Source organism: Belonocnema kinseyi, chromosome 8 (assembly GCF_010883055.1).
Source record: "Belonocnema kinseyi isolate 2016_QV_RU_SX_M_011 chromosome 8, B_treatae_v1, whole genome shotgun sequence".
Taxonomy (NCBI): Eukaryota; Metazoa; Arthropoda; class Insecta; order Hymenoptera; family Cynipidae; genus Belonocnema; species Belonocnema kinseyi.
In genome coordinates, this window is record NC_046664.1 from 139,095,655 (window position 1) to 139,118,181 (window position 22,527).

Here is a 22,527-nt window from a genome sequence, read left to right on the forward strand (position 1 = left end):
TTTCCACGTGCATTATTTCGTTCTCCCTCATTCGGTCCTCTATCACCCTCCAACTCCTTCATCCAGTCTTCTCCTAATCCACCTTGCCCTAGAATCTTAACCACATTTTCTTGCCAGCTTGCTTTATCTTCCATTCCTCTCCTACATCCTTTCCATACATGCTCCTATGTTTCTTCTCCCATTCACATATTCTACACTTTCTGCTCTCTCCTTTTTCCCAGCACATCCCCTGCCTTACATCGTTTCCCAGTCTAAATCCGTCTCCCTTTTTTCCAATTCTTCATAGTTTACTCCAGTCCCGTCTTCTATTTCTCTATCATTAAAGAATTCCCTCCTTTCTTCTTCCCATCTCGTTAATTCGATCGCCCTTCTCCTCTCTTCTACCTCCATCAAACACTTTCTCGCCAACTCACCTCCCTTTCCCTCCCTCAGCTTCGTCTCAAATTTTCATCTCCTCTTTCCCGCTCTAATACTTGACTTATCCCTTTGCGCTTATTTTCTCACCATATATCTTGGCGTCCTCCAGTCTGCCCCCAGTGTCCACCTTATATACCTTTCTTGTAAACTCTCAATATCTTTCCTTTCTTTCCATCCCCATATCTCTCCTCCATAACCTAATATCGGCCATACCAGCGTATCAAATAACCACATTCTCCTTCTCCAATTTTTTTTTAACCTTCTTTTTCCTATTCCCCATATCTGTTTCATTATCCCTGTTGCTTTTTTATGTTTTCTATTAAATGAGTTCTATGATCTCCATTCGTTTGCAAGATATATCCCAAATATTTATACTCTTTGACTTCTTCTAACTTTACTCCTTTCCATCTCCCTGCCCATTCTTTCTTCCTCCCCCCTCCTTTTCTAAGCCTCATTATCTTTGTCTTTTCTATATTTACATTCAGCTTTTTCCTATCTAAGTATTTCTCTAATCCTGTAATTAATCGGCCATCCCTTCTTCATCCTCTGAAATCAACACTATGTCGTCTGCGTATGCCAGTGTATATATCTTTTCCTTCCCTACCCTAACTCCTGCCCAACCCTTTCTCCTAATTTTTTCTTCCAAGTCTGATATTAATAAATTAAATAAAAGTGGGCTCAGAGGACACCCTTGTCTCACACCACTCACCAACCAGAAACTATCTCCTACTTGCTCTCCTACCTTTACCGTGCTTCTTGTCTCTCTAAAAATTTCTGATACTCTCTATTAATCCCTCTCTTATCCCTCTTTTTATCATAACTTTTTCTATTTCTCCTCCGTTTAATGAGTCAAACGCCGCTTTCAAGTCCACGAACATTGCTATGATTGTCCCTTTTTCTCTTTTAATTCTCTTATTTATTTTCCTATCTCCCGTTCCTTCCTCTTCTAGTTTCCCTGCACCTCATTTCTTACTATCTGTTCCCTTTCTTCATCCCAGTCCCACCATACTCCATCTATCTGAATCCTTCCATACTTAACCCATGTTCTCTCTCCCTTTTTTCTTTCCTCTTCCGCTATTTTCCTTCATTTATACTGCATCTTCTTTTCTATCCATGTCAAATCATGCTCTATTCTCTCTGGACTACCATATAATAACCTCTTCTTTGTCATCACCTCCCTCTTATGTTCCCATTTCTTTAGTTTCACTAGCACCATTATCTCCTCTCTTATCACTTCCCTTCCTACATTTCGTATTTCCTCTATCTCTACCTTAACATCAATCCTTTTTAGTACTTCGTCCACCCCTTCCTTCAGCTCAATCCACTCTAATCTTATACCCTTTATCACTATGTTTAATTTTCTTTCTTCCCTCTCTTTTCTTTCTATTCTTTGTTCTATTTTTCTCAGCCTTTCCATCTCCTTATTCCCACTCTCGCCGCCAACGCAATCCCCATTCAAGCTTTCAAGATTCTTCATCCTATCTCTCAACTCCTTTACCTTTGTATTATTAACTTCTTCCTGCTTCTCTGGTTTTTGCTCCAATGACTCCATCCTCTTTTCTAAATTTTCCCTCATTTCTTCCCATTTTTTTATTTCTTTCTTAACTTCAGCCATTTCCCGCCTAGTTTCCTTCTTTAATTCCCCTCTCTTTTTCTCCTGCTTTTCTTCATAAATCCCCATTACCACTATCATCACTTCTCGAATTCCCTTTAGTCTTTCTTCTTTCATCGACACTTTATTTTCATCTCCGCTACCAGCAGCATCCTTACTGTTATCGCTTTTCCCTACCAAAGTCTGCTTTTCCGGCGGCGATCTAAACATTTTCTGGTATTTTACACTCGTCCCGATATCTTCCTTCTCTTCACTGCTTTCCCTCTCCCCACTCTTCCTTTTGATAAATGCTTCTATTGACCCTACGCTTTTTGCTCTTAATCTTTCCTTTTCTATAGTTTTTTTTATACTTCCCCCTTGCCTTCCTTTCCTTTATCTCTTCTTTCGGCGTACTGAGCACTTCCTGCTCTAACTCTGCTTCTTCCGCGGAGATACTCGCTCCGCTAGCCATGAATCAAATTGAAACTTTCCCGCCTTCTTTACTTCCCTGCCTCTACTGTCGCTGTCTGGTATCTGTCTCGCCTTTCTTTGTCGCTTCCCAACCCTGACACTACCAATCCGTCAACACAGTTTTCTCACCCTGTCACAAATCTCTAAACAAACTTCCACACAAATCTGTCTCAATCCTCCAAAATATCTACCTCCCCTTTGCAATCTTATAATCCCTCAATTAGATCTCTCACATCCACACCCTTCTACACACTTCCACAATCCACTCACCTCAAATTTCACCACAATATCAGAAAAACTCAGCATCAACAATTCCCACTACTTTACACTTTCATGCCTGAAGCGGAAGTCCAATTTTTTTTCAACTTAATGTGGCGCTTCGTGTAAAAATAAGTTAGGAAATAAAAAAAAGTATCGGTAAGTTAGGAATCTAGTCACGTGACCCACTTATCACATGACCTTAAAGGATTTTAAAAGACTTGAAATAATTCTAGAAAATATCAAGAGATTTTAAATTATGTCAAGGAATTTGAAGGGATTTTAAAAGAATGCAGAAAAATTGAATGATTTTCAAGAAATTTCAAAGATTATTTTAGATAATCCAAAAAGTGTTAATGATAAGCAAGAGAGTTTATAAGATTTTATGGCAGTTTAAGTGGTTTTGAAGAATGTCAAGCAAGTTACTGAAAATTTATTCAAAAAAATTTCAATAAATTTGAAGAGATTTGAAGCGATTTAAAAATTGCAATATTTTAAGGAATTTAAGGTAATTTAAAGGATTTTGATTAATTGTAGTCAATTTCAAAAGATTTTAAATGATTGAAAAAAACTTTGAGGGATTTCAAAACAATTCGCAGAGTTTAAGGATTTTCAAGGAATTACTAGGGACTTGGCGGGATTTTAAATTGTCTTTGTATAGGCTTCAAAAATAATTCAAAAAGTGCTAAGGATTTACAAGAAATTTGATAAAATTTCAGGAAAGTTTCAGTGATTTTAAAGAATATCAAGCGAGTTATTCAAATGTTATTTAAAAAGATTTTAAAACTTTTTCTGAGATTTCAAGCGGAACCTCTAGATGAATAACAGTGCCGACATACCACTATAATTTAAACGTGTTCGTGGAGGTTTTTAAAATCTTTTTTATTTCTTCAAAATGCCGAGTGAGTATTTGGCAAATTGGTCGGGAGATTGGAAGACCCGATACGTAAAAAATGTTATATTTTATTCAATCGCACCGTTTTTACACTATAAATCAAGTAAAAGCATATAAAAGTTTGAAAGCTTATACATTTTATGAAGTTGGTTTTGTGTTAAAAGTTGAAGTTCAAGCAGTTTAATGGTACTTTTAAACTTATGCATGATGCTAGTATAGCATTATATTACTTTCAGTTGTAAGTCAGTATTTTTAGGTATAAGTCTTTATTTGCTATTAATAATAATATTAATGCTAATGTCTTTTAAGATTTTGAGGTTAGGATTCAATTTTAAATAATGAAACAGCGAACTGGCTGCAGAATTATAAAATTCGTGTGACATTAAATATTTGTAAGATTACGTTCTTCTTTTGACACTAATGTAAGGTACTAATGTAAGGTATTATCTGTAACGATCTGCCAAACTTGATTTTTTTATGATAAAAATTTAAGAAAATGTGCGACTCCAAAACCTTGCGAAAGTTTAAAGGTATGTTAAGCTGACGTAACCACATCTTCGAATCGAGTTAAAACCTATCTCATAAGTAAGGGCTCATTTAATGCTAATTTAAGACCCCGTTTCCAAATTTAATGCTACACTTTTTTTTTAAATCAGGGGTTACGCTTGCTGAACGTCAAGCAGATGGAACACCACAGGAAATAAAAGTTATATCAAGTTATGTCCTATCACATTATTAAAGGCTCATTTAATGCTCGTCAAAACCACAAAAAATTATTTTCCAAAAGCCACCCCTAATACTGAAAAATCACCCTGAATATAAATTGTGGACAAATTGTAAATCTGACAATACTATAATTAAGGGCTCATTTAATTCTCATTTAATGCCCCATAGTCAAATTTAATGATTAACTATATTTTTTTAACGGGGGTTACGCTAGCTTTACGTTAAACTGACGGAGACGCAAGTGAAATGAACGTTGACTCGAGATCTGTCCTATCACATAATTAAAGGCTAATTTAATGCTCTCCAAAATCACAACAAATTATTTTCCAAAACCAACGCCTAATAGAGAAAAACCACCCTTAATATAAATTGTGCACTAATTTTACATCTGACAATACTATAATTGAGGGCTCATTTAATGCTCATTCAATGCCCCATTGCCAAATTTAATGGTCCGCTTTTTTTTAAACGGGGGGTTACGCTAGCTTAACGTTAAGCTGGCGTAACCCCCGTTTTTAAAAATAGTGGAGCATTAAATTTGGTAATGCGCCAAGACACCAAGACTTGACGCTGATTGGTTTCCAGTCAGAAGACATCCTACTATTTTAACAATAAGTACTTTGACTGAAAGACCTCGCAATGGGATCCTTGTTCGTGAACATCGACATCATGAGTACAATGAAAATGATGTAAGAGCTGTAACTGTTTCAGCAGCTGTTCATGTAGATCCACAAATCAATACTCGGCAAATTGAAAGGGAGAGGTATACCACAAAATTCAGTATCAAGAATTTTAAGATCTCTGAACTATCATACTTACCACATTACTCTTACGCAAGCCTTAAGGCACCATAATGTTTTAGCGCGTATTAATTTTTGCCAATGGGCTTTGCAAATGGCACAGAATGATCCTAGTTTCTTTCGATATGTACTTTTTTCAGATTTTTATTCTAATAATAATTCTAATAACTAATAAATTCTACAGCCACGGACAGCTCAATAGATATAACTGTCATTATTGGTCGGACGAAAATCCTCACTGGTACAGACCGATGGATCATCAAAATCGATGGAGTGTCATGCTGTGTTGCGGAATAGTAAATGGCTATTTAATTGGACCCTACTTTTTTGACGAAAACGTTGACAGACACACTTAGTGTTGTTAAGTTTTTAAACCTAAATTGCAATGAGAGATGGATTGGACGAGGAGGTCTATTCGAATTACCCTCCTGCTCGCCGGATCTAACATCACCTGATTTATTTTTATGGGGTTATATTAAAAATGTAGTTTTTGCTCAGCGACACACAACAAGAGAAAATCTGATGGAAAGGATTCGGGCAGCTTGTGCAGCCATCTCTCGAGAAACTTTGCTGGAAACTGTGGACGCTTTTGAATAACGTCTGCGTTTGTGTCTTCAAGCTAATCGAGAGTAATTCGAAAAGTTACTCCATGGCTGATTATAACACTGGTAGCAATGGTGAGAGGCTAGGAGACTCACGTTGAAACTTTCAAATATCTCGAAAAATAGGCCCTCTATGAAAAAATGTTATGAATCAAAAGTTTCAAGTTAAAAAAATCACCCTGTATATACCATGAGCCCACTCCTCTTTTGCCTTACATTATTGTCACTATCTCTAGCACTTCGCCATTCCGATGGGTACTTTTGCGGTAAACCTGCAGATCCAAAGTAAAAGGTCACTCATGTATTTTACATGGACGATCTCAAGAACTATGCTAAAAACAAAGAGCAACTACATCTAGCTCTAGGGATTGTAGAACGATATACTAAGGAAATTGGAATGGATTTGGGTTAGACAAATCCGCCAAGGTTTATTTGAAGCTAGGGAAACTTAATGGCATACCTGAAGACCCTGAGCTCGTCGATAGAAGCGCTATATGATATGATGGAAGAAAAACGAGCTCAGATCCCTTAATATCGGGACAAGAAAGGTCATGCACATGAACAAAAGCATGCATCTTAAGTGTTCTGTTGCGTGACTCTACATCTGACACCGTCAAGGTGGCACATAGTGTCGCAAATGGAAGCGATCCTCTTCTTAAAATGATCAGGAAGCACGAAGAAGTGTACAAAGGAGCGTTTCTGTACAAAGCAGCGGAGGAGGCTGCTGAAACACTCGGACTTAACATTAGCATCAGGGGTGAGCAAAATTGATCAAATCTTATCTATCTCGAGTACTCACTCCTGAAAGCCCGGATTAAGAAAGCTCAAGAGAAAAACTTTCGTGAATAGCTCCTCGACAAGAGGATGCACGGTGTCTTCCACAGAAATGTTGAGGATCAGTCAATGTCGTTTGAACTAACTTTTGCTTTCCTTAAATCACCCAGATTGAACTCTGGTACGGAGCGTTTCATTTTGGCATGCCAAGACGGTGTCATTTCCACCTTAACATTCCGTCGCCACATTTTGAGTCAAGACATTCCCGATGATAGCTGCAGGGCGTGCCATGCACATCCCGAGCATTTAGCTGACGTACTATCTAGTTGTCCAACTTATGCGGAAACGACCTACATCCAAAGGCACAATGCGGCACTAAGAGTGCTTTATTAACATCTCTGTCACTCTTACGGTATTAACCTTAATATCGCTCCTCTAAATGGTCCTAGGGAAATCGAGTTAATTGTCGAGAATGGGAAGTGCCGCATATACTGGAACTTTATATTCTCGACAATTGTTTCTGTTGCACACTCGAGGCCTGACATGGTTCTTCTTGACTTCGAGAAGCGAACCATGTTCGTTATCGAATTTTCGGCACCAGCTAACAAAAACATTATAGTCAGGGAGAATGAAAAGAATGAGAGGTATAGAGACCTTATAAGGGAGTTGCAACAATTGTACCCGGAATATTCTGTTAAACTAATCTTTCTTATCATCGGTACTTTTGGAGGTGCCAAGCTTTCACTGTTTAATAGCCTGAAAAGCATCCCTGCGTGTCAGTAATATGCCAAAATACTTGCGGGAAAAATGCAGAAGGCGGTCGTCCTTGGATCACTCCATTTTCTCAGGGTGCACGAAACTTTTGCCGGATCGTCATATTGATTCCGTTACAGACTGTCACATTTTGAATAAAGAAGAAATGAGATAAACAACAATTGTTCTCATTGTACTTTTTCTTGTAACATCTACAAATGGTACTGAGATACAATATTTGGAGAAATTATCCTGAAATGTAAGGATGTGTTTGTTACATTTTTGAGAAGTTGATAATGTCAATTTAGAAGGTAAAAATATTAAATAAACATATATGCTTACCGACAACACAGCCTAAAAATACACATCAGTAACAGTTGCGAAAACTCCGCCAGTCACCGGTTGGCAGCTCTGATCTTGATTTTAAAGTACAGGAGGCGAATACAAATCCAATCAATATCCTTTTCAATTCTAAGTCGGTAGCTTACCAATATTCAGCTTTTCCTAAATATTGAAAAATTAATAATCTGGAGGTCTATACGTCTGCGATGAAGACCGCGAGTTTTCACAGGAGGGGGGGGGGGGAAGCTTTCGATTCCGAATTTCACTTTTGATGGAAACTTGTCTCAAATATCTTAAATGTTCTCTTGTATGTCAGAGGAACCTGGAGTTTAGGATATTTTGAAAATAATTAATACTACGATAAACGATGTTGTAAAAAGTTTTTTTTTACGAATATTGGATACGCTCCTTATTTAATGGGTAGTTTCAGGTTGTAGTAGTATGGAGAATAATATTCGCGGACGATTAATTTCTATATACTAAGACAGATTGAGATGGAATTATCTCTTGAGGTGAAGGACAAAAATATGCGAAGATAATTCTCGAGAGGGAGTGAGTGAGGTGGTGGATATTGGTGAAGGCGAAAGGATGGACTGATATGTCAATATCTTAAGATAAAAAGAGATAACAGGCGGAAGAGTGATCTGGAGAAGATCCGATGAGAGAGTGAGAGGACAGATATGGGTGGAGGTAGAAGAAGTGACTGAGGTGTTCATCTCATAAGATAGAAAGAGATAGCGGGAGGAAGATTGATCTGGAGGAAAGATGGTGATGAAGGTGGTATGATGTAGTAGCTGAACGGTCGTTTGTTATTTCGAATTTTACCCTAGAAAGAAACGAGTTAGCGGAAATTCATGGTGCTATTCAGAGGAGGACGGTATGTAGTGAGTAAGCGAATAGGCCGAGAGGGCTTGAATGCCAGCTATCTCAGCGGAAACAGGCGGGCTGGAATGCCAGCTGGCCCATTAGCGGATTATAGAGAGGGGGAAAAGAATTTGAACAATCAGAGAGAGAATAAAGTTTACAGATAAATTGGTTTATACAGGTTATATTGTTCTTACCATGATGTACAAAAATATGCGTTGGAGGAAAGTATCCGGCTATGGAGAGTGACGATATTGCTGCTTCAAGAACCACAGGGCTGGCAAACAGCTTTAGGTTTTACGAAGAGAGAGATTATAGCATTTGAATCTAGTTAGCGAGAGGGACGGCACTGGCTTGCGGTCGAAACCTAGGGCTAAATAACCAGCTATAGGGATTTTGTCAGGGTACTGTTATCTAACTTCCAAACAACTAACATTCTAGGCCAGTGCTTGCCCTTTTATGGCGGACACCGCGTCTGCGTTGCGCGGGAGTCCCGCGGAGCGAGTAGAAAATCGGTAGATGGAGTTGCGCGCGTCGAGATTCGCTGGTGCTCTACTCGCGTTCCTAGCCTCTACTGGCCCTGTCACCTCACTGATTTCGCGGCCGACGTCACTTCTCTCTATGTCTCTCCTACTATAAGGTATTTTATTTAGTTGATAGAATTTAAAGATAGTTGCCAATAAATCAACGTCTTCCGCGAGAGTCTTTTTAATCCACCAATAAAAGATTATTGCTCTTTGCGAGCCGCGTATTGCATATTATTCTAATATAGTATGCATATGTTGCGGAAAAAATACAATAATCGTGGGAGCGCTTTTTTCAAAATAAAAAATTTTGATTATAAAACACAAAATTCGTACTCAGGGATTGCTAAAGATTAAATATAGAGTAAAAACAGTTCTATAAAATTGTCTGTGAAGTTGTAACTGTTGAATCTACAAAAGTTTATATATTCATATAAAGCATAAGTTCCGTTTCCCGGCATGAAAGTCTAAGTTATTGGGAAATTGTTGATGCTAAGTTTTTCTATAAAATTGTCTGTGAAGTTGTAACTGTTGAATCTACAAAAGTTTATATATTCATATAAAGCATAAGTTCCGTTTCCCGGCATGAAAGTCTAAGGTATTGGGAAATTGTTGATGCTAAGTTTTTCTGATATTTGTGGTGAAATTTGACGTGAGTGGATTGTGTAAGTGTGTAGAAGGGTTTGGATGTTTGAGATTGATTGAGGGATTGTGAGATTGAAAAGGGGATGAAGATATTTTTGCGGATTTAGATAGATTTGTGTGGAAGTTTTAGAGTAGGCTGGTTTAAGATTTGTATCAGTTGGAAGGACTGGTTTAATCGGGTTAGTAGTAACAGGGTTGGGTAGAGATGAAGAAAGATAAGACAGGTATTATAACGCGACGATAGATAGAGACAGGGAAGGATAGAAGGCGGGAGCGTTTGAAATTGATTCATGACTAGCGGAGCGAGTAACATCGCGGAAAAAGCTTTAGAAAAGGACAGATAAAGAGCTAAAAGCATGGGATTGATTCAGGCTTTTATCAAAAGGAAAAGCAGAGTTTTTTCAGAGAAGGATGAGAATAGTAGGGGCGGTTGAAGGAAATGCAGGTGAACCTACAGATCGTATGAAAGAGGAAAGACTAAAAGAAATTCGCGAAGTTATGATAGATGTAATGGGTATTTATGAAGAAAGGCAGGAGAAAATAAGAGAGGAAATAAGGAAACAAATTAGGCGGAAAATGGCTGAACTTAGGAAAGAAATAAAGAAATAAGAAGTCAGGGAACAGTTAAAAAAAGGATGCGGTCATGGGAACAAAGACTAGAGAAGGGAAAGATAATCGTAAAAAGGTAGAGGAGATGGAAGGTAGGATAAAGAAAATAGAGAGCTCGAAACGGGATTTTGTCAGGGGCAAAAGTGGGAATACGGAGAAGGAAAGGCTGTGAAAAAAAAAGAAAAAGAATAGAAAAGAAAGATAAGAAGTAACAAAAAGAATTGATGCTAAGGTAGAGATAGAGGAGGGGAGAAGTGCAAGACGGGAAGAGCGAAGAGGGGAGAGAATGGTACTGGTGAAACTAAAGAAATGGGAACGAAACAGGGAAGTGATAGTAAAGAAGAGGATATTATATGGAAGCTCCGAGAGAATAGAGGATGATTTGTCATGGTTATAAAGGAAGATCCAGTATAAGTAAAGGAAAATAGCGGAAGAGGAAAAAAAGAGAGGAAGAAGAACATGGGTTAAGTATGGAAGAATACAGATAGACGGAGTATGGTGGGATTTGGATGAAGTAAGGGAAGAGATAGTAAGAAATGAGGTGCCCGGAAACTAGGAGAGGAAGTAACGGGAGATAGGAAAATAAGTAATAGCAAGAAGCAAAAAGAGACAAGAAACGAATGTAGGGAAGAAAGGAGAATATGTTACTGGAATAATGGAGGATTGTATTTTGGATGTGTTGATGGCAGACGAAGAAGAGATTGTGGATTTAATTACAGAATTAGACAAATACTTAAATGGGAAAAAGCTGAATTTAAATCTAGAAAAGACAAAGATAATGATGTTTAGAAAAGGAGGGGGAAGACAGAAAGAATGGACGGAGAGATTTAAGGGAATAAAGATAGAAGGAGTTATAGAGTTTAAGTATTTGAGAAGTGGGACGATGGTTATGGGGCCTAAAATGTAGGCTTTGGGCCTACTCTGTCAGCTTGCGGGATCGATTCCCGCCTTACACTCTGGAAGAGCCGTGGCTAAGTACTTAAAGCTGTTGCTCTTGGTGGTTCGGAACCCACCTGAAACTGTAGCCCCCCCCCCTCCCACCACCAATTAAGTGTGTGGGGGTGTGTAAAGGAATAGGGAAAAAGGTAAAAGAAAACTGTAAACCATTAAGTTAAAGTTGGTTGAGGCTCACCGTGACCTTCAAGAGAGTGTTTATAATCCGTACACACATCCCAGGGTATGAACTTAGGCTAGAGCTAGGTCGAGTCTCAACTGCGCATAACACCCTAAAAATGGCCCTATACTGGATAAAGTAGATTCTGGGCATGAGAGAAGACGTCTCTCTAGAATATGTATGAAGTGCCTTCAGGCTATGGGAGATTCTGGTGCAACTTGGTTAGCTTGGAGTCAACAAAGAGGTTATTTAAGTTAAATTGAAGGCCGATATTAGAGATTCAGACATGAACAGGCTGGCACAGATTATTGCTCAAAATCAACTCATAGAATCTGTCAAGGGTAGATCATCCATACGGTATATCATCATTTTATTTACAAGCGGAGAGTAGAATAAGACTTGTTTCATCTTCTAGTGGAGTGTCGGACGTATAGAATTCTCAAATAAATCAAATTACTTTTGGACCTTGATAAATCTTACAGTCTCTGGTGCGTTATGAAGCACATTGCTAAATTCGCTAAATAAAGTGTAACTCTGCCTTGTCTCTACGTACCTACCCGGGATACTGAAAGTCAGTTCGTTTATCATGTCTCCGTAGAATTAAGTTCGTTATTTAAGTTACTTAGTCTAATTTAAGTTCAACCTCTTAGCACACATCTCAGATCTAAGAAAATATCGCAGCTGTATTTATGGATCATTTAGAATGTATTAACATGCTTATCAATAAATAAATAATAATACTTCTGAAAAATTTGTAGAATTTAATTTCGTTTTTGCTCTGATCATATTTAACCTTAATGACGTAAAATCTGTAATTGGTGAAACACTTCCAAATAAAATAAAAAGTATTTCATTACACATATGTTTATGAATTAAAGATTTGGAGGATTAAAAGCTCAAAGATAATTATGTGAAAACTTGAAACAATTATATCCTTAAATATTTGAAATATGGTTTATGGAAGTCTAAGCTTTGAATTTCGTATCAGACTTAACCGCATTTAAAGATCCTTCAGATCCCCCTTCAGTATCTCCGCCCGTATTGACCCCATTAAAAAAATATTTTAATAGGAATTTTCAATTATTTTTAGGATAAAGCACTGGAGCTCTTGAAAGCAAAGAAGGTTCGTAGAAGGAAGCAACTAAAATACTATACAGATAAATACGATAAAATAGCCAAATACTGCACTTTAACTGCCAGATTGAAGAAACAAAGGAATCCCTGTGTTATTGGCTACACTCATTCGTTTGCTACATCTCAAATGCGATCATGTATAGCGCGACACGATTGGATAAATTCACAGAGATTAATTCCTTTGTTAATGGGTTACTCAACAGACAAAGAACCACTAATTTGGAGATTTGCTTTGGCGATTTTACTGAACAGTCCTGAAAGTAGTGTGGCAAATTTACTTCATTTTCTTGAAAAGTGTATGGGTAGTACAGCCGAAATGGAATCAGACGAACCAAATCGATTCTTGCAGCGACTTCTGACACTGCAAGCTGAATCTGAAGAATAAGAAAAAAGTTTGTTAACAGACTATAATATGTACATGTATATTTGATTAATTATACGGAAGTTGCGAGAATATTTTCGTTTAAAAACATTTTGTGTAAGCTTATAACGTGAAATCACAAAATACACTTAATTACAAGTTTTATCAGTAGCTATTATTATTGTATATTATTTACTATACAGTACAAGCCAGTTAATCGCTAAATTTGTATGTTACCCTTAAATTTCAAAGTATAAAGAATGCCGTTAGGGCATGTGATACTTATAAATTTATCGATTTTACCAGTATTAGGTTCCCCCGTATTTTTTTCTAGAATAATAAATATTTTGTCTTAAAAATTTGGAAAATGTTAGCGTACATGCTAACGGACGTCCCTGAACACTTTTTTTTAGGCTTAATTCAAACAATCTTATTTTGCTACATTTGATAAATTTGCGTGACGCTTGGAAATTATTGTGGATGTTATCAGTGTTAGATTTCCCTGACTTTCTTCCTAGATTAATAAATATTTTGTCTTCAAAATCTGAGGAATGATAGCAAACATGCTAACGGACGTCCCTGGACACTTTTTGTGGGTTCATTCCAAAAAATTTCGATTTTGCTATAAACGTGTGTGTATATTTGGAGGTTATGAAATTATTCTAGATTGCTTACCGACAGAATCGGTACGGCAGAGAACTGCATTATCGGAATGACAGAGAGCTGAAAAATGACCCTAACCTCAAAATGATGCACATGCATAACATTTTTATTTAATACAAATACATTTTTTTGGGTTATCCCTAAAAAAAAGAGTTCAGGGACGTCCGTTATGATATTTCATAGCATCTCCAAAATCAGTTTTTAAACATCTTCATTTTCACGGAAAAAAACCAAGGGAACTGTACTCGATTGACCACACGACGAAGTATCACATGCCCTCAAGCAATATTACAATTACAGTTGTAAACCTATAAGAAGCTTCTAAAATTACATTGATGTTCGACTGTAAAGTTTTCATTAAAAATAAATTTAAATTTGCTTTGCAATACAAAATACTTGTGAGTCACTCGATTGCTCGATGGATGATTTATAATGTGTTGCATTTACGTTGATTTTTATCGTAGCGTATCATATGCATTAACATATTAGAACTGTTTGGCTTTATATCGAGTGGACCTAAAAGAAACTACGTAACTTACGGCAGCAGATAGTAAATGCGTGTCTTGCACCCTCTATAATAAGTATATAGAAATTTATATATACGTAGTATAGAGTGAAAGGATATGACACAATAGGCTTTATAGCTTGAGCGTCAGGGGAGCTCCTAAAGGGCTTCCCGCCCATCCTAAAACTAACTAGTATAGATTGCGTCAGATACGTATTTTCTATCGTCCGCATTAAGTTGTCCCACCGCCACTTTTCATCTATTCTGATCAGATAGGTACAAAACAATTCAGATGTGACTCGACAGCCATTAATAGTAGTTATGCCTGAAAACGATAAGTTTTCAGTTGACATCGCAGTACTGTGAACATTTTGACCAGGGCCGCCCTCAATAGTGGGAAGTAGAGCTCTTAATAGGAAGGTACTATGGTCCGCCATGTTTATTCCATCAACTGAGCAAATGGGTTCTCGAGTACACTTAAAGCAACAACAAAAAGGTAAATACTGATAATTATTTTTGATAATCCTTTGTTTTCTTACGAAATGTATATTGTGCTCCACTGCGAGAAACACGAGCTTTACACCACACGTATGATGCAACTGCATCGTCGAAGGAAAACAATTTCGCGACATCGTCTACACGTTTTAACTTCTACTCTTTGGCATTTAATCTTCCATTGTTTCTAACATGGAGAATTATATTTTGACAGAGCTCCCCCCCCCCTGAACGTATCACGTATTTTGTAGATGACCCCTGTTGAATTTTAATACATAATCGTATTAATTTATGAGTTCTTATACTCCCCTTGGCACTTACTTTTTGCCAATTTAGCTTTAGTTTGTAACCTCTTCTTTCATAACTGCGATAAAAATAATGCTAAATTATTTATTCAAGTCTTATACACAAATAGAAACGTCGTCGCAAGATTTGATATCGATTTTTAAACCACCTCAATTTTCTCGTTTAAAGATGTCGACGTGTTTTGCTTTCCTTTTGTCCCTAGCATTTTGTTGGAAATCTAGAAAAAACTTAATTTTCGAATCAACATTCCAACAGCACAAAGGATTATCAAAAATAACCATCGGTAATTACTAGGGTGACTCTTATTTTTCAATTTTCGAATTTCTCTGATTTCACGCCCCCCCCCCCTCAGTTTGATTCGAATGCCCAAAAAAACATCAAATTTGATCAAAATCGGTTAATGTTTAAAGGTGGCGCAAAAACCATGAAATTTCCCATTGAGTTAAGATGGGAGAAAGTCAGCTTTTATATTTTGTATGTATGTATATATAATTAAAAATTTGTCATAAGGACAAGCGCAGGATTTCGCCGGGAGCGGGTGCTAATCTGAAAAACTGCACCCGCTCCCAGCGAAATCACGGTAAAATTTCAGCCACAACCACATCTCACGACCGTGAGATAGGTGGTGACAGTCTGTAACGGAATCAATACGACGATCCGGCAAAAGTTTCGTGCACCCTGATAATACGGAGTGACCCATTCTGCATTTTCCCCTGAAGTGTTTTAGCATAATATGGACACGCAGGGATGCTTTTCAGGCTATTAACGAGTGAAAGCTTGGCACCTCCAAGAGCGCCGACGATGAGGACAATTAGTTTAACAAAATATTCCGGGTACAATCGTTGCAACTCCCTTATAACGTCTCTATACCTCTCTGATTCAAACTCCTGTTAAAGAAAAAAACAAGAATCCAACGACCAAATTTGGACCACAGCGAATAAGCAAAAACTAAAAATTCTATCGTAATCTGAAAAAAAAAATTTCGGACAAAAATAAAAAAGAGGAAAGAAAAATGGGAAGGCAGCCAACCACATCTCCTGCCTTCTCTTCTTTTTTTCGTCTTTTTTTATTTTTATTATCATCAAATTACAATAAAATAACATTCAGAATAAAAATAAAATTGCATTACCAACGTTTCGGTACTTGTACAGTACATCTTTGCAAAAATTTACCACTGAATTCATTTTAAGTGGTATACGGAAAATAGTGATTTGATGATAATAAATATAAAAAAACAAAAGAAAGAAAAAGAGAAGGAAGGGGATGTGGTTGGCTGTCTTCTCATTTTTCTTTCCTCTTTTTTATTTTTGTCCCAATTTTTTTTCAGATTACAATAGAATTTTTTGTTTTTGTTTATTCGTTGTGGTCCGCATTGTGCTTTTGGATGTAGGTCGTTCCTGTATGAGTTGGACAACTAGATAGTATGTGAGCTAAATGCTCGGGATGTGCTTGACACGCCCTGGAGCTATCATCGGGAATGTCTTGGCTCGAAATGTGGCGACGGTATGTTAAGGTGGAAATGACACCGTCTTGGCATGCTAAAATGGAACCCTCGGTACCAGCCTTCAATCCGGGTGAGTTAGGAAAAGCAAAAGTTAGCTCACACGACGTTGACTGATCCCCCACATTTCTGTGGAAGATACCGTGCATCCGCTTATCGAGAAGCTGCTCGCGAAAGTTTTTCTCTTGTGCTTTCTTAATCCGGGGCTTTCAGGAGTGAGTACTCGAGATAGATAAGATCTGATGCATTTTACTCACTCCTAATACTGAAGTTAAGTCTGAGTGTTTCAGCAGCCTCCTCCGCTGCGTTGTACAGGAATGCTCCTTTGCCCACTTCTTCGTGCTTCCTGACCATTTTAAGAAGAGGGTCTCTTCTATTTGCGACTCTGTGTGATGTACCCAGAATAATCCTGTTGTGAAGACATTCAAGACTTAATATTCCGCGACCACCTTGACGGCGTGAGATGTAGAGTCGCGGAACAGAAGACTTAAGATGCATGCTTTTGTTCATGTGCATAACCTTTCTTTCCCCGATATCAAGGGATCTGAGCTCGTTCTTCGTCCATGGAACCGCTCCGAATGAATAGAGTACTACCGTGACGGCAAGCATCTTCATTGCAGATACTCTGTTCCTCGCCGATAGTTTTCCTCGCTTCAAATAATCTTTGGCGCATTTGTCTAACCCAAATTCCATTCCAGGTTTGCCGCAAAAGTACCCGTCGGCATGGCGAGGTGCTAGAGTTAGTTGCAATAATATGAGGCAAAAGAGGAGTGGGCTCATGGTGTCGCCCTGAAAGACACCTCTCTGAAAGGTGACCTTGTTAGTTGTCACACGATTTTTTCAGATGAGATAATAAATCTGGTTTTCCAAAGCGGCATCAATCTCTCTATGCACCTCATGTTTTACGGATGAACCTTTAAGCTTTTCAAAAGACAAATGATAAGTCTATGGGAGGTCGAATCGAAAGCTTTCCGATAATCAATCCAGGCCATAGATAGGTCACGCTGGCAGAAAGCTGCATCTTTGTAGACACATCTATCGATGAGTAGGTTCTCCCGACATTCCGCTACGCCTTTCTTTGAGCCTCGTTGTTCATACATTTCGTGCCACGCAGGTTCAATTGCCCGAACAATCCTATCATTTAGTATAGCTGTGAATATATTATACAGTGTGTTCAGACGAGTGATTGGCCTGTAATTTTTCGGGTCAGGTAAGTTGCCTATTTTTGGCAGGAGTATTGTACGCCCTTCCACCAACCACTCCGCAATTGGCTCTTCCGACTTTAAATATGACGTGAAAATACGGGCCAAGTGCTGATGGGTTGAAGGGAACTTCTTCCAACAGACGGTTTTGATACAATCTGGTCCCGGAGCGGAATAGTTCTTCATCCCTCTTAATACTGTTTTCACCTCCTCGGTAGTGATGGGTTGGTATTCTTCATCAGGTGTTATGAGGGCATCACACAGCTCCTTGAAGCTATTTATATTTTCTGAGTCTTCGGCCAGGCTGTGCTGCACTTCGTGGACTTCTCTCTAAAATATTTCGAACTCCTCTGGTTTGGGCGGGTAGTCTACAGTAACTGGAGAGTCTTGGAAGAGTCGAGATGGGTGAGAGAGAAACTGTTGATTTTGTCTGACCCACCTCTCCCTCCGCTCTAGACTTCACTTAGCGTGAGATGGTATCCGTATTCTCTCAACAATATGGTGGCTGATGGTCCGCAGGTTTGACTTGATAAGTGTGTGATAACGGGTCCGGAGTTCGCCGCGCGAACTTTCGAATCTAGGCTGTAAAATTCCTGCCAGATGTGATGTAATCAATCACATACTGAATGCGGGACGCGCACTGTCTTGCCCAGCCTATCTTTATGGCGAGTTGATGCATTCGTCTTTTGGTCTTATTATCAACCGTTCGTTTTGTTTTACGACTCGCATCGGAAAAGCTCTTGCTGCATTATAGACACAATAATTGATTGCCTAGAGGTCGGATTCTTCGGAAAAATGTCCACGAAGCTCGTCATCCATTTCAGACAGATCTTTAGGCTTAAGAGAAACCTTGTTGTTGACGTTTCTCCGGGTCATAAAGCATCGCTCTTCCTTTATCGGATGCCTGCCCGCGGTTGGTCTTAGTGTCGCCTCTCTTTCTCTGTTGCCGGCTTGTTCTAGCTGTGGTAGAGTAGGCGTTCCGCTTCATAGCACACTCGCATCATAGCACTCCAGCAAGTCGTGATTCAGTCGCTCCGTCCACCTACAGGTCCCGAGATTTTGCCGATCCTTCTCATTGAATCTATATTCATTGACTCCCCCAGCTCTAGAGTGGTCGGCATTGTTGGCTGACCTATTGCCTGGAGCCCTGCGTGTTCTGTTTTTTTGAACCGCGCTCACTACAACTATGTTTGGTGTTGTCATTGTTGATCCCACGAGAAGCTAGGGAAAGGGATTCGTCCATCCTTGTAGAACACCTAGTAATTACCTTTTCGTTGTTGCTTTAATTGCACTCGAATTTGTCAAATGCTTATGAGAATTGTCTGCTTAAAAAACATTTCACCCTTTGTCCGTTTTGTACACATAAATACGATTACGTATTAAATTTCAACAGCGAATTGCTGTTTTGCCCTATGAGACGTTAAGCTATTTGCCCAGGCGATGGAATAAACATGGCGGACCATATTGCTCTCCTTTATAGAGCCTTAGTGAGGTCACGTGAGGGGACCCCACTCTTCCGTCTATTGACTATTATCAAATCTGTGTAGATCACACGTGTGTGTGTCTGTTTGTGTACACGTCAGCTGTTAGCGTGCTGATAGTTTTTAGTGACGATTTAAATCGTAAAAATTATTAGTTTATTTTACCGTGTCAACATTCCAATTTTGAAAATATCACAGAAACAATCGTGGGAATGATTAAAATGAATAGCGGGAAAGGAACGTCTAAAGACATCACCAGTAAATCTTCCACAGTAAGTATCGAATCCAACCTATAAATGAAAATAAAATAAAACAAAGGTTTATTAAAGAAAGAAAAAAATATCATTATTTATTTATGAAATCATTGTATGATATACAGTGAATTGTACATTTGATGAAATCATCAAATGTAGAAATGAGTAGTGCGGGAGAATGGGTTATATCGTCGTTCCGACTATCGGGGGAAAAACGTACTTAATAGCAGGAGTTTGCAGTACTGAATTTCAGTGTACTGCCACTCGAGTATACATGGCGAGTTTTTGTTCGCAGTGCCAGGTCTTTTTTCTTGATTTGGCATTATGTGAGCACGACAGAGAAAGAAGCAACATATAGAGAAACATTGGGAAACGTAAATAAAGAGTGCAAACACAGCATTTCCTTGCCTGGTGGTGATACAGAAGAAGGTGGAAGGAGAGACCCTGTAGACCGGAACGCATACGTCAGCAGTTTTGTACTTAGAGGTGCATACTCGCGCCTGTGATTAGCGATGGAGTAACATCCCATACCAAACTGCAATCGTAGCAGTGTGGAGAGTGGCCGACGGTTTATGACCTAGAGATGCCGCGCAGTCAAGAAAGGTAGATCGCCCGGCAGTGTGACTATTGTGATAGCACAGTTCGGGTTCAAATCATACTGAATGCGAACACTTTCCTCGTTTTCTCTCTCCTTTTCTTGAAGGTTTCGGGTGAGTAATCCGTATCGTTCTATATTAGTAAATTGGCGGTTCGACGTGCCCTATGACTTGGCAGGGTTAAAGCCGCTTCTTTCTTTATTTAAATAAAGGTACTTTAATGGGTGAATGGGTTTTCTTTAAATCTTTTATCCTTCCATTAAAAAAGAAAAGAATGATAAGTGAACAATGAAATAATTGACTGCAATGAAAGGAAAAAGGGAAGACTGCATGTCCAATACTTCACTCAAACGAAAAGCATAAATTTTGCTACTTGGTACAACAAGGCGTTAGGATTTGTCGTTACTGTTTTTTTTGTGGGCATTCTGGCATTTTTATGTAAAAAAGAAAAAAATATTGGGAATTTATTACTTGTATATTTCCTTTTTATTTTGGTTGTAATCACTTTGGTTTTTTTTGTGATTCGACAAACATAAGGTAGTATAGGAGGTCGGTAGCAACAGGATAATCAATACACGATTTAGTATTCTTTATTTGATTTCCCATTTCGGTGACAGTTAAGCGTAAGCGCAAGTGCAGTGCGGGGTGACAGGTTCGCGAGAGAATCGAACGCGCTATTTCTCTCAGAATCGCTCGTTCTGATCCCCCAAACGGACTCAAAACTCAAATCCATAATTTTCAGAAATTAAACAGGAAATAACGCCACCCTGTAAAACCACTCTGTAAGTAGAGTCATCAAAAAGTCTTGCCGAAATTCTGCAATCTCTGGAAAATCGGGTCGGTTTGAAGTTTACTTTCGAACCTTGAGAGGGTCGGAAAGCCAATATATTGGCTCACACCCTGATTGAGACTTTATCTATGATCAATCAATTATATAAGATACCTTTTGGGCCAATTTTATGAGGTCGATTTCCGTCTTGAATTTCCGGCCCTCTAAAGGTGAAGCTTTCCTGAAGAACTTTACACGGTAAATCGGGTAAAGATCGGCGCCTGAAATGGCCCTTGGATTAATTCAATTTAGTTCTGGTTTGTTTCTTTAGATTGTTTGGCCTCTAATGGCGGAGCATTTAAAAACTTGTAAGTTTTTAAAGTCTAAAAGGAACTTTGGGACTGGACAGAATAGTGATGCAGAGGCATCATCAAGTTTCGTCACATTTCGGAAAACAATAAAAAAGTGGTTCATCAAGTAAACAAAAATTCTAAACTCTTTTAACCTTGAAAACAAACTTTACAGAAGTGAATTAAATAAAAAACTTGCGTCTAAAAACGGCCCTCGGATTAACTTGATTTTACCTTTGCTTATTTATTTTTCCGAATAGCTTGACCTCTATTAGACAGAGCAATTGAAGAACTAAACACATCAGTTGGATTTTAAGGCAAATTTTACTTTAAATTTACACCTATGTCGGATTTTTGACCCCAGTTGCGTACCACGTAGAAATAAACGCCGAGCAGGATGAAACGGCTAAAATGAGGTCCATTCAACAGTACCCTCTACAAAATGATACAAACGTGTGGGTACCAATAGGGTTTTTGCGACATTTTCAGAGCTCTTCAAAGCTGCGTTCCACAAAGCCGAAGCAACAATACTTCTCTTGAACGGTAGGAGAAAATAGTAAGCGTTTTTTATCAGCTCTTGGTACCGCCTAGATTAGCGGATATTAGTTTTGTGGCATACTAATGCGTCCCTTCGTTTCGGATTTGCCCTTTGGGCTCGAAAATAAGCCCCCTATCCGTATCAGCCTATTTTCTCCCGCATTCCATAACGGGAGCGTACATTTATCTTTTTGCATTCGCTAGGCAAATGCCTATCGAAAACTCGGTGGTGGGCTAAAGATTTCTGAATATAGACTATGTGCGAATTCCAGCGATCCATAGTACTCTGACCTTCGAGGTCAGCTCCTCTCTTACCCCCTTGGGATATCCCAGGATGAACGGAATACTGTGCCGAGTTTCTTTAGATTCTCTGGGGTTATATGGAGTTATTAAACTACCGCGGGTGTAATCACATACAGGCTACCGCTAAGATATGAGTACCGAAATAATTGGACAGGGGACAATCTCAGCCTAGAGAGGGAGTTAAATCCAGGCCTACAACAAACCCACGTGCACGCCGAGAATCTGACGGATAGGCAAAACTCTCGAGACGGAAATGTACAGGTCACGCATCGACATTGGCATCCAGCCCAGCACGACTACTCCTCGGCCGAACCTCATAGGTAATGCCGACAATGCCGTGATGTTTATCGCGCGATCAATCGCTGACAACCTTTCAATTCAACAAGCAGCCAGTAAAACCCGTGAATGCACATGTAACAAGCAGTTCTAACACATCACGGAACTCATCGATTTATTAAAAGAACGATACCCTCCGGATAAGTCTTTCGAATAGTATCTGGTCGAAATATACCGATTGCGTATGTATAGAAATAAAAGCCTAAATGACCTATATGATCGTTTACGCTCATATATTAGCGGTGCGCGAGCTTCACTACAGGCAAAACATAGCAATACAATTTCAACTTCCACCATAGTTCCGGTGACTGCCACGGCACTCCGGTTCTTGCATAAGAAAGTTTGCCAG

At 38.8% G+C, this 22,527-nt stretch overlaps 1 protein-coding gene across 5 annotated transcripts in view; it reads left to right on the plus strand.

The window, feature by feature from the left end:
• The window catches only part of LOC117177709, a 171,184-nt gene extending 158,133 nt beyond the window's left edge, over positions 1-13,051 (plus strand). For 3 of the 5 annotated variants that reach the window (XM_033368583.1, XM_033368585.1, XM_033368582.1), the window contains exon 2: positions 12,476-13,051. In XM_033368583.1, coding sequence (XP_033224474.1) covers positions 12,476-12,904 — 429 coding nt within the window. In that variant the 3' untranslated portion in view covers positions 12,905-13,051. The remainder of the gene's footprint in view (positions 1-12,475) is intronic. The other 2 variants (XR_004467742.1, XR_004467744.1) reach the window with 2 other exon arrangements.
• The last annotated feature ends 9,476 nt before the right edge of the window (positions 13,052-22,527 follow it).